Below are 12,059 nucleotides of genomic sequence, written 5' to 3' on the forward strand. Positions count from 1 at the left end.
GCTCTGCCGCGCTTCAGGTTTAGCTTCATTTGACTGAAAACTCTAGTTGTGATTGCGCTTTTGACTCTACGGTAATTACCTTATGACAGGCAATACCAGCACTGAACCCCCCCCCCCCCCCCCCCCCCCGAAAAAAAAAACCAAACAATTACTGTGTTTTCATAATAAAAAAAAACACAAAGATTTTCCATGCCACCACATTTAGAGATAGAGAATCATTGGAATCACATTTTTTAAACTCCAAAACCATGTCAAATCACACATTCTGCACTTACATGTGTAAAGTGACAGTGTTTGGATGTGTAACCGTAGTTACATGCAGCCGTTCTGGTAGTGTGGATTTTGGGTTGTCTGGACCCATGGAGGGTCATTGAGAGGAGCAGCCACATCTTAATGGGAGTGCAGGTGTGGAACGTACTATTGCTGTGCGTGTTGTAAACATACTGTGAAGTCTTGCACGCACTAATGATGAACAGGTGATGCTGTGGTATGGTGTCTTTTAGGCCTGCACAATATAACGCAAATTTATCGTTATCGAAATATCCAGCTCTGCAGTATGCATATCGCAAAAGACAGTGAAAATTGCAATAAATCGTAGACCTTTAATGTGTTAATACAACCTCAAGGCAGCTTGAAGCATTTAACGAATCAAATAAATCCCTTTATGCATTTGACCAATCGGATGGAGGCCTATTATGTTTGATGTTTGTCTCCTATGTCAACGAGGGTCATTTGGAGTATAATTTTTAAACTGTTGCAATGAAATGGGAATGATGTTTTTGTTTATTTTGTTATTTGTTTGTATACCACAAATTATACCGTTATCGCAATGTTAATCTTAAATATCGCATATCGCGAGTTTTTCTCATATCGTGCAGCCCTAGTGTCTTTTCAAATTCTGGATGCATGGGGTGTGCAAGAGATACACAAGTGCCTGTTGGATACCCACACAAACTACATTCTAATGGCAGAATTTCCAAAATTACTAGAATTTTCTATGCACTCCTTGCGCAGTGCATAGGTTTTGGGGCGAGTAAAAAATTAAAAAGTCTGTACGCCGTGCCCACATCTTGCCTGTTTTACTCTTACATGTTGTGAAAGTCTTCCATACGACCTGTCTTCCGCAGCATGCTTCCTGTAGATCAAATGTGCATATATATTTTCACTCTACGGGCTTACAGAGAGGACTACGACCTTGATATTTCATATGAGCCACCTCCGTGCCCCGTACAGGTTTGCCCATTTTTCGTCCACAGACAGCCTTAAGGCTTTAATAATTGCATAGCTTGTTTTGTTTTATCATGTTACCTCTAAATTATATCGTTTTTATACCTATGACAGGCTAGAGATAAACGTCTTAGCTCATCTGATGATATTGTAAGACCTGATGATATTAGAAGACTATATTATAAAACAAAGAGGGGAATAAAAACCATAAAAATACAGGTATGTTAAATACTTTTATACAGTCACTCGTGGTTTAAAGTGTTTGTGTCCCCTCTAACTTGTATGAAGTCACTTAATTGGTCCTCCAAACAGACTTTTTAACCGAGCCTGGACTAAACTATCTGAAGATTATTCCTGAGGGGTGTTTGGGTTAAAATATGTGGGCGAAACAAAACTTGAAGTGTATTCTACTGCGTGGGTGCTTAATGAACAGGTTTCATCTTATGTGTTGCAGAGGAAAGGTGAATGAGGGCAAGGTACAACAGCTGTCAACAGGTGTCGAGCTTTGTGTTTAATATGTATTTATAGTCTGAAAGCAGGTGGTGCTGTTAGTGAGAATAAAAAAAACTGTTTTAAGGTTTGGTTACAAAATGCTTCAGCGCAGAAAAGTGAAATGAAGTCAGAAAAGGTCATAATGGAAGTTCATTCATGTTTGTTTTTAAATTCTACCATCTTTCATTTGTTGTTTTTAGAAGTTTTATTTGGTTTTAATGATTAAGTTGAAGAATTAAGTAAAAGTTCAGCTTTCTAACAGTCTTGTTTGGTTTAGATTTAGCTTTTTTGACCGCACCATGGTGAAGTGACCCGGTGTAGCCACCAGTTCTACAAAAGATTGGCTTTGTACCCTTTAAAGAAATAAGCTACGCTTTTGATTTTCTCAATTCTGTATCGTGGTTTGGCTCTTTGACACCGCTTTGGTATCAAATCTAGCTATAAAAAAGGTAGGCTCGAAAACTCAGAATAAATTTAAAAAAAAAAAGTTGGACCCCACTGAGGTATAAAAGACTCACTTACTTCAATGAAAACTGTGGTATTGGTGTTTTTAACATGTTCTTGCTGCATTTATATATAAAGAAAATCCAGATTTCTGAGTATTTATTTATTCAAATCATTGTGAATCAAGATCAGACAACAAAAATGCCATATATAAAAGGTTCTAGTTGTTCCGTGCAAGCTAAATATAGCAGGCTGTAAGCTCCCAGCTCCGCTCCATTCTGATGCATACACTTGCAGACAAAAAGATGCGTTAATGCCTTCTTTTTCCGAATCTGAGCTGGCATCTGGCATAAACTGTATGGCTGAAAAGCTCCAATATTGCTCGCCATTTTTGTCGTACTTGGGCTTGTGAGCGGCTGTAAGCCAGCAGGTGGGTGTGTGAACAAAGGAATGATTGGAAATTAGCAAAAGCTTACATATGCGCCAACAGTCCCACTCACAATTCAGAGATGAATTTCTAATGAACTACTGCAGCTCTGCAAAAACTGGTCTACAAAATGACAGTCTTTGTTTCCTTTTCTTTTTTTGGGGCTAAAAATTGCATTGTCGTTATTAAAGGCCTGTTCACACCGGGACCAATTTCGCCGGTGATTTTCGCCGACGTTTAACGCCTCGTGACTAAACAAAGGGCACCAATGAGAGTGTGCACACCGACGCGAAAAAACGCCACGCGCCAAAGCGTCGAAAAAAAAAAACGCCTCGGGTTCGGTTTTTTTTTTCGACGCGTCGCGTCGAAATCTATTCGACCAATGAGAATGGCGCTTTTGCACACGTGCCTGGAGCTTCTGAAGTTACAGTAAAACACAACTTGGGGGCGCTCAAACACAAAACTGCCTTGCTGAGCACACATACCAGCGAAGAAGTTAGACGCCAAGTAGCGTCTACACTGCCGCGATGAAATAATGACGGACATTCTTAAATATCCCCTTACCAAGTACGAGTTGGAGCTACTGATGCTTGAAATATTCATGTTTTCTTTGTATGATTCTGACAAGCGCGTAAATACTTGCTCTCTTCTTCTGAGTGAAAAGCGACTTTAAGAATCGTAAAGTTGCGCAGCGCCACCTTGTGTACAGGAGTATTTCTGTTTACATTAAGCGCCATCTAATGTCAGGGAATGAAATTGCATGTTCGCTCGGCTCATCGTCAGCGAAAATCGCCTGGGTGTGAACACAAAAGACGTGGCGAAAAACGCTGGCGAATAACGCCTGGCGAATATTCGTCCCGGTGTGTACGGGCCTTAAGAGACCGCTGGAAACGCTTTTACAATAGATCAAAAGATGGTTGGAGTGAGACTTTAAAGTTCAGTACTCAGTCAGATTGACAGAACAGCTTTGCAGTGATTTTTAATCTAACTGCTAAAATGAAGAAGAGAGCTGTGTCATCTGCAAATGTGATTGTAAATACAGAACAGAAAGCAGAAAAACAACACAAATCCTGTTTATTTTGTTTGTTCATTGGTGTCCTGCCTTTCCATCTGTGAGTCAACAATCATCTACAGGTTTTTCTTTTATTTTGCATGTGAGGAGACGGTGTGTTTTACTGGACTAATAAAAAAATGTTAGTTTTTTCGTAAGCCATCCAATAACTGTTGTGTGTTTCCTGGAGAAACCTTTGTTTGTGTGCAAGGCAGACGCAGAGAAAATAGAGCCATCACTCATCCCTTTGGCAGTGAGATGTTGTTTTCCTCTTAGAGTTGGCTCGATGTATCTGTGCCCCTCATGTGTTATTGCCAGGCTGAAGCATTGGTTGTAGATCACAGTGAAAGCTGTGGAACACAGGGGCTCTGCTGCCTCCTGAATGTCAGCGGCGAAGCATATTGAGGCGGGATGAACCAATAACAAGCCGGCGCTGGCCTTAAGGTGTAAACGAGTGAATGTTGAGGGAATGTCAAACAGCATTATGCAGCACTGCCGCGCTGAGCCAGAGGGGCCATCGCATAGTATGGCTGAGCGCAGAGCAGTTTAGTTTGAATAAAATATCTTGTAGTTGCTGCTCTGTGGTTCATATGCAGTGGTTTGATGCTAACGAACGCTGTTGTGCAGGTTCCAGGGGCAGAGAAGAATTGTAAGCCACATGTCCTGACACCAGCCTGAGGTTGAATCGAAACAGAGTTTGATTTCCTGCATCTTACTCTGTCTCCTGCAACCCAATTCTAGCAGCTAAACAGAAAATAAAAATGCATGAGTCATTTTTAATGTTCTGATTACAGGCATGAGTTGCAGGGACATGAATTAATTTGACAGCTGATCCATTAACAAAAGTGTTATTACTTAAATAGCTTTGTCTTGTTTTGACAGCTATACATATCCGGCGCTCATCTATCACCCCCAGAATGCGCTTTCTATGTTTCTGTGCTGTCGGAAAATAAACACGCCATGTCAGTTCTGCATGTGCTAAACAAATTGAAGTGCTCTGTACCAGAGGAGCTTGCCCAGGGCTAGTCATTTTGAAATTAAAAGCATGTCTCTTTGTTCAGCTCTGGTTCCAGGAACGAGGCAGAGAATGCGACTGTCGCACCGAGAGAACGGCAAACACTGAGGGAGCACTGTGATTTCCACAGCCGGGGAATCACACAGACTCTTTTTATCTATTTCCCTCAATCAGGGGACATCCGGCAGGAGAGGTACGAGGATTAGATTAGCTGGAGAGTCAGAGAAAAGGAGAGAGCGGGTTTCTGTAAATCCTTATGGGCTTTTTAGAGGTACACCCATCACTGTGGAGAAACATGGAGTGTGCAGTGGGGAGCTGGGATCGGGGAAGGAGCATGCGGGACTTTGTGCTTCACTAAACCCTTCACACTTGCATGAAAGAGGTTCCAGCAAACCAGCGGATTAGTCAGAGTGTAATTACACTTGAGGGGCTTCAGGTGTAGCAAAACATACGCTGACTGGAACACGCTTTGGACCGGGAAAGGCACCGTTCCTCTTAAGGCAGTGCCAGTTTATGTTTGAAGTCTTTACCTGAATGAGCTGGTTTTGTTCATAATGCCACTCAATGTTTAAACCACAATATTACCACTTTTTTATTTGCAGCCGCAATACTTTATAATATTTCTTAAAGAAGAAATAAAAGACCTACTCCAAAGATATTGCCTTTTGAAAAAGCTTGAAGCAATGACAAAGTTACCACAAGCTCCCTGTTTGTGTTAACTCTGTTCTATTCAGATGAATCAACTTACAGACATATAGATCTATGTAGAAGGCAGTCTACATGTACGTCTTTGTTTTGCTCATATGAGCTGGCGTCTGACTCAAAACTGTACAGCTGCATAGCTCCAATATTGCTCGCCATATTTATTGCACTGCTAATGATTGGTTGGGGTTGCGAGGGGCTGTAAGATAGCGGGGGGGGCGTGTTAACTGAAGGGTGTCGGGAAGCAAGGTGGGCTTACGCAACAGTCAGTCAGAGACAACGTTCTAATCAACTACTGCTGCTCTGCAGAAACTGTCGTTGCTAAAAATGGCATCATTAGAATTAAAAAAAACACTGGGGAAACTCTGAAAGTAGATTAAAAGATTATTAGAATTGGACTTTAAAATTATCTTTGAAGTTATTGTTTGTTATTTATTTTTGTTTTTTTGAGATTTAAGAATGGCAGTAATGTGTTAGAAATTCTCCTGAGTTCTCCCCATTGCCGAGAGCTCTCTGTTTACACTCTGTACTGCTAGTCCTGCAACATTACCGATGCTACAAAAATGGTGAGCAAAAGCTGGAGCTAACCAGACGACAGTTTTGAACCAGATGCCAGCCCAGACCTGGAAAACAAACGGGTCTAGTCGTCTAAAAGTGGATGCATCAGAATGGAGCTTTCGGCCAACCCAGGATATTTTCTGTCACAAAAAAGCTCATTTTTAAATGTTGTTTTTCATCTTCTCCTGACAATGTAAATACATAAATACTCAGGAAAGCAATTTTAAGCCAAATTTTCTCAATATCTGTTCTCCATCATGAGAAAAATGGCACAAGATCTTAATAAAAACACAAATTTCATTGACGTTAGCCTTTAAATTTTCACCCAAGCTAGCAGAGTGTGTTTTTAGCCTAACCTTTCTTGAACTACGTTCCCTATAGATTGTCATGGTAGCCTGAACAATTCAAATGATAATCCACTTATAAAGGTCAAGGCAATTTGAATAATTCAATGGAAAACTGTTTAGCTGCCAAAGCAGTCTATTTAAAGTTTATTGTAATAGATATATAGACCATATGGAGCATCAAAGGGCCCCTATTCTACTTTGTGCTCTTGTTTTGGGATAAATTACTAAATAGAACTAAAACAAACCACATCGGTGTCGTTGGTTGTTAAATAGTTCACAAAACTAGTCTTTTTTTTAAATAACGACTTAACAAACTTTAAAGTTATAATATTTTCTGTTTGGAGAACAACATAACCTTGGTTGTCTTTGTATTAGGAGAGAGATTTATCTTTAAAAATCTAAATACACGTGTCTACTTTTAGTGCCATGTGAAAAACTAAAGCTGCCATTTCAGGTTGATCATCTGGTTGTCAGTGCTTAAGCCTCCATGTGTGCGACATAAAAGGCTGCAATCATCAGAGGTCAGACACACAGCTGAGTATGTTAAAGCTGACAGGATAAAAGCTGGAATGAAAACTGGTTTTCTACTGATTCATAATATTCTCTTTTTTTCCCCTGAAAGGTGCAAAAAAATGAAAAATAAAAAAAAAACACAAAGAGACCACAATCTAAAGCCTGACACATTTTCTCCATCAGGCTAAAGTAAAGACACCCGACCGCAGAGCTTTCATGAATGAAGAACATGCACACAAAAACATGAATGAACACCAAGTGGTGAAACTTCATATTTTGGTTGTTGGGATAAATATTCATAGAAATGGATGAAAGTTGGCCTAACTTTAGAAAATCCTCTGGGTTTCCTTCTGTAAACTTTTTCGAAAGACACGTTGAAAGATTTTTGTTTATATATATATTTTGGCATAGCCCAATTGTGTGTTGACCTCCTTCAGCTTGGAATTTCTGAAGATAAGAAGTCCAGTTTACCAGACAGTAGTTGAACATGTAGGACAGCTTCCACCTATGGGAGAAGTCATTCTCCTCGAAAATGACACTTTGTTCTTAATGAATGTCAGAGATCTAAAGAAATGTTTATTTCCAAAAACGGTTACATAATGTATATTTGCCTGTGTGAATTTACTACGATCAAAATAATTTTTTTTTCTTCAAAGTAGGAGTTTAAATGTAATTTTAATATGTTTACTGTTAAAAATGTTATTTTTGCTTGTAAGACAGTACAATTTGGTTTGGTAGAACACATTAAAACACATTTCAATAAAAACATTGGTTGTGTGTATTACTCCCGCAAGGCAGCAGAATTATTATTTTTTGTCTTGGTTGGGTAGTTAAGGGGTTAATAACTATCTAAATCTTAATCGCATGAATCTTTAAACAAGGGTTAATTTTTGGGAAAGTGCAAAAAGCTCATTAATGTTGCAAACAATTCATTCTAGTTTTCTTTTAATTGGTTTTCTTGTCAGAGTTTGAACTTTTTCTCAGAAACAGTCAGACTGAGGAAAGACTGGCTATAAACTGTTCTTCAGCTTCATTTAAAACAGTTTACCTTCACTTGCTCTTCACATCACTATGGAGTCATTTGTGTTCATCATTGGTCCAAAGTTAATGCAGATCAATTTTTAAACAAAGACCAGCAGTTGTATCGATGCGTAACGTTCTGCCAACCAATATCTGCTTGGAATGACATTCCTGCAGAACTGCACATGATATTAAACCTTAACAGTTTTAAATGTCAGCTGAAATCTTACCTTTTCAGAAAGGCTTTTAAGACTCAGTAGTCAGTGGCAGTTTTATTTTCTTTTGTCCGTTTTATTGCATTCTCACTTGTTTTTATGTACTTTATTGCTAATTGTTCTTTGTAATTGTATGCAGTTTTTTTAAATACATTTTGTTCTTAATTTCCCTCGTTTGGACTTTATTTTGTCTTATTTTTATTGGAAAGCACTTTGGTACCGTGAAGGACTTGCAAAATGCTATATATAATTAATGCTTCATTCATTCATAAAGTGCTACACTTTTTCCCTTTTTTCTATAGTAACAAGAGAAAAACTAGACATTTTTCTAAGATTTTTCTAGGATTGTAAATGTGATATTTGTGGTAGAAAAAAACAACACTGGTAAAGTGAGAGGTTGGTGAACTTTTATTTTTTATTGGCGGGTTCAGGTTTCAGGTTAGAGGTGTTTTATGAAGGAAAATATCATTTAGAGGTTTTAATAATTGGCATAATCAACAGTAAACAAGTATTTTGAAAGAAGCTTGTTTTTAGAACCCGCTGTAATTCATAGTCAGTCAAAGGTATGGAGTCCTATACTGTTCATAATTAAATAAATAAATATGACCTCATGCAAATACGCAATCAACCAATAAATCTCTCATAAATATATAAAAAGATCATGAAATAGTGAAAAACCTGCACACTGATTTTAAATAAGCCATTATATTATCAAATATATTTCATTAGCTTTAAATACCTGTTCAGTATTTTAAAACAGCATAAATTATAATACAAAACGATCTAGTTTTAAAAAACTCATAAAATAATGCTGAATTAAAGTATAGGTATAACTTTGTTTTATAAAGATCTTAAAGCAAAGTAAATAAATCTTTGTCAACTCCAAAGATTTGTTTACTCATCTTTGGATGAGATTTATAAACTCATTTACCTTTGAGTTTTTTTTCAGAAATGTGTTATTCAAAGGTTGGGATGTGATTTCTTTTATATAAATATATATATATATATATATATATACACACACACACACACACACTTACTTGCTTATTGAGATAAATTTTAGTAAGACTTGACCTTAACCTTTGTTACCCCACAAAGTGAGAGGGGAAAATATTGCTTTGCCTAATAGTTTGAATCCCTTTGAAATGTGTGATAAAAAGTATGATAGCTTTTTTTTTTTTTCTAACATTGACTGTTTTGAAGTTTTTTTTTCTTCAAAGTTATGAGTTTCAAGGAACTCCTTTTCTGTCAGCTGGTATTAAAAACCTGAAATCTGCATCTAAGTGAACGTTTACTCTGTTCCTCAGGTCCTCGAGGTGAAGCCCAGCAGCATGGTCAATCCGGGACGCTGCCCCGCTTTGTGGAGGAGCCCGTCGATGCCTACATCATCAAAAGCAACCCCATCCAGCTGCGGTGCCAGGCTCGGCCCGCTCTCCAAATCTTTTTTAAGTGCAACGGGGAGTGGGTCCACCAGAGCCAGCACATGTCTCGGGAGCACACAGACACTGGTTCAGGTACAGTTAATGTGCTTTAACCTCTTTGTTCTCCAGTGGGAGTCATTGCAGTGAAGTACAAAAGATTTTTGGATCTGAATCTGGATCGGAAAGCTTGTGTAGGATTACAGAAAAAAGGTTCTTTAAAGGAACTTTTAATGAGTCTCTGCTTTGAGTCTCATTTGACTCATGAAACACTTGATGAAAAGTTTCAAGAAGTATTCTGTTAAAAAAAAAAGTAGAAACTGAACTGAGCAAGAGCAGACAGGACAAAATTGGAATTAACTGAATTTGAAACAGACCAGAGCAAACTGGAGTAAAACCAAAGCAATCTACAATAAACTAAAGCAAAGTGGTTTAAACCAGAGCAAAGTGGTGCAAACTATACTAACCAGAGCAAACTAGTTTAAACTGGAGTTACTAGAGCTACAGTTAACTAAAGTAAACTGATGCAAACTGGAGTAACCAGAGCTAACTACAGTAAACTAGTGCAAACTACTTTAAACTAGAATAACTAGAAATAACTATAAAAAAATAAAATAAAAAAAAACTAGAATAACTAGAGCTACAATAAACCAGAGAAAAGTAAACAAATGAAAACCCGAGCTACAGTAAACCAAAGCCAATTGGTGTAACACAGAGTAACAAGAGCAAGCCACACTAGAGCAAACAGACAAAAACCAGAGCAACAGTAAACCAGAGGAAACTAGGAAAAAGAATTAAACCAAAGCAAACAACGGTAAACCAGGAAAACCCAGATCAACCTGGTATAAACCAGAGAAAACTATAGCAAACTACAACAAACCCGAGCAAACCAAAGCAGAATTGGTGTCAACCTGAGTGAATTGAAGCAAAGTGGATTTCTACTTTGATGTTTTCTCCTCCCACTTTCCCAGCTTTTCCACTTTGCAGGTGCTGGATTGTCACTCGAATTTGTCTTTGCACAACTTCATTACGAATCTTACATTTAACAACTTGAATCTTTTACATTTTGTTGATTTGGAATTTGTTGATACTTCTGCTGAAACAATAACTCAGAGTTTTCTCAGAATCACAGATAAATGAAAAAAAAACAAGCTTTTCTAACATTGTTTAGGCTGCCTCCACTGAGTTATTGGCATATTGTGAACAACAAACATAATCTGACCCATTTTTAAATATTTACAGCAAAATGATGAACGATTAATCAAGTTACAGCAAACAAGGCAGAGGAAATCAATGTGGTGTGTAATTTCTGCAAGACAAGTGCTCATCTTAAATCCACAGGAAGGAGACGAGAGGCGATAAAAACTGAGGGTACGAAGTGATCCTCCCTCATTTTGAGTAGTGTATGTGTGTGTACTGGGCAGCTACAACAAATATAAGTGCAAATTATACTAGATTTAGATTTAACACCCTTCTTTGGAAAGACGAAACAGAAAGCTAGTACAGTGGGAGCAAATGTAAAAAAAATAAAAATAAACTTGTTTTTTAGTCTGACTGAATAAATTTACAAATCAAACTGCTTTTAACAAAAGTTTCTGTTGAAGAACAGACTATACACCTGAGAAAAATCATTACAGATAATAATCATGAAGTTGCAGTTCAGAATTTAGTTCATAACTGTTGAAAAAAAATGCAGAGGCGATACTTAGTGAAGAAAAGTACATCAAGCCCTTTAGCTTTCAGTCTCAGTTTTCAAAGATAAGGTCTTTAAACCATTCTATTTTGTGATCTCAGGTTATATGAGTATTAGGCTAAAGACAAACATGGAGAAAGAAAAAGACAGTCGATTAGTCAGGATTTTTTTGTAAAAGGGGTTTTGCTTTAATCTGAAAGTAATGAAAACAATTCAACATTTTGGGTTATATAGTTCACAGTGATGGGTTCTGTAATAAGTGTTTGTTGTAGGTCTAAGAGAAATACAGTACAAACAACTGAATTTAGCATTCATTTGTTTATTAGTACATTTGTGTTTTTGTTGAGGTCATTTTTGGGATTTTTCTAGATTTTGTTTTCATCCACTGATATCAGTGGTTTCAGGTTTCAAGGGCTGGCCTCCCTCTAGTTTTAGAGAAACTCCTCATTTGAGGAATTGTCTGATCTGCAGCTGATTACCTACATAAGATGTGTTAACCAATAGGGAGCTTCAATCGCAGGTTAGTCAGAAAACATGTGGACACTGGCCCTCATGACCTGTAGTTGAACTCAACATACCTGTAAATCCTTATGAGTTTGACATGTTCTCAATGCATGTTATGAATACGTCCTGCACATTATCATCTGCTGCCTCAACAGAAAAAGACCCTACAGCTTCACATAACATAACATAACATAACTATAAACCAAAAGACTAAACAGAGTGGGCACAAAACCACAAACTACATAGAACTACAAAGTACATAACAAAGTGCAACACAAACTAAAACAAATGGGGGCGAGGGCCAAGCTGCAGTGGAGACTCGTTGCTGCAAGGCTCCCTTCTCACAGACTGGAGGTCCATGTGGTCCTTTTAAAGGCTGCCTCCATCAGCTTGTCCAATGGGAGGCCACACCCTTTTCAGCACACTTGAAAAT

General features: G+C 37.9%; 1 protein-coding gene across 2 annotated transcripts in view; it reads left to right on the forward strand.

Moving 5' to 3' along the window:
• unc5da (unc-5 netrin receptor Da) overlaps positions 1-12,059 on the forward strand; it is a 302,362-nt gene that overhangs the window by 166,213 nt on the left and 124,090 nt on the right. For both annotated transcript variants that reach the window (XM_011481481.4, XM_078955508.1), the window contains exon 2: positions 9,319-9,525. In XM_011481481.4, coding sequence (XP_011479783.1) covers positions 9,319-9,525 — 207 coding nt within the window. The remainder of the gene's footprint in view (positions 1-9,318; positions 9,526-12,059) is intronic.

The sequence above is a fragment of the Oryzias latipes genome, chromosome 12 (genome assembly GCF_053564925.1).
Source record: "Oryzias latipes strain Hd-rR chromosome 12, Olatipes_Hd-rR_3.1".
Taxonomy (NCBI): Eukaryota; Metazoa; Chordata; class Actinopteri; order Beloniformes; family Adrianichthyidae; genus Oryzias; species Oryzias latipes.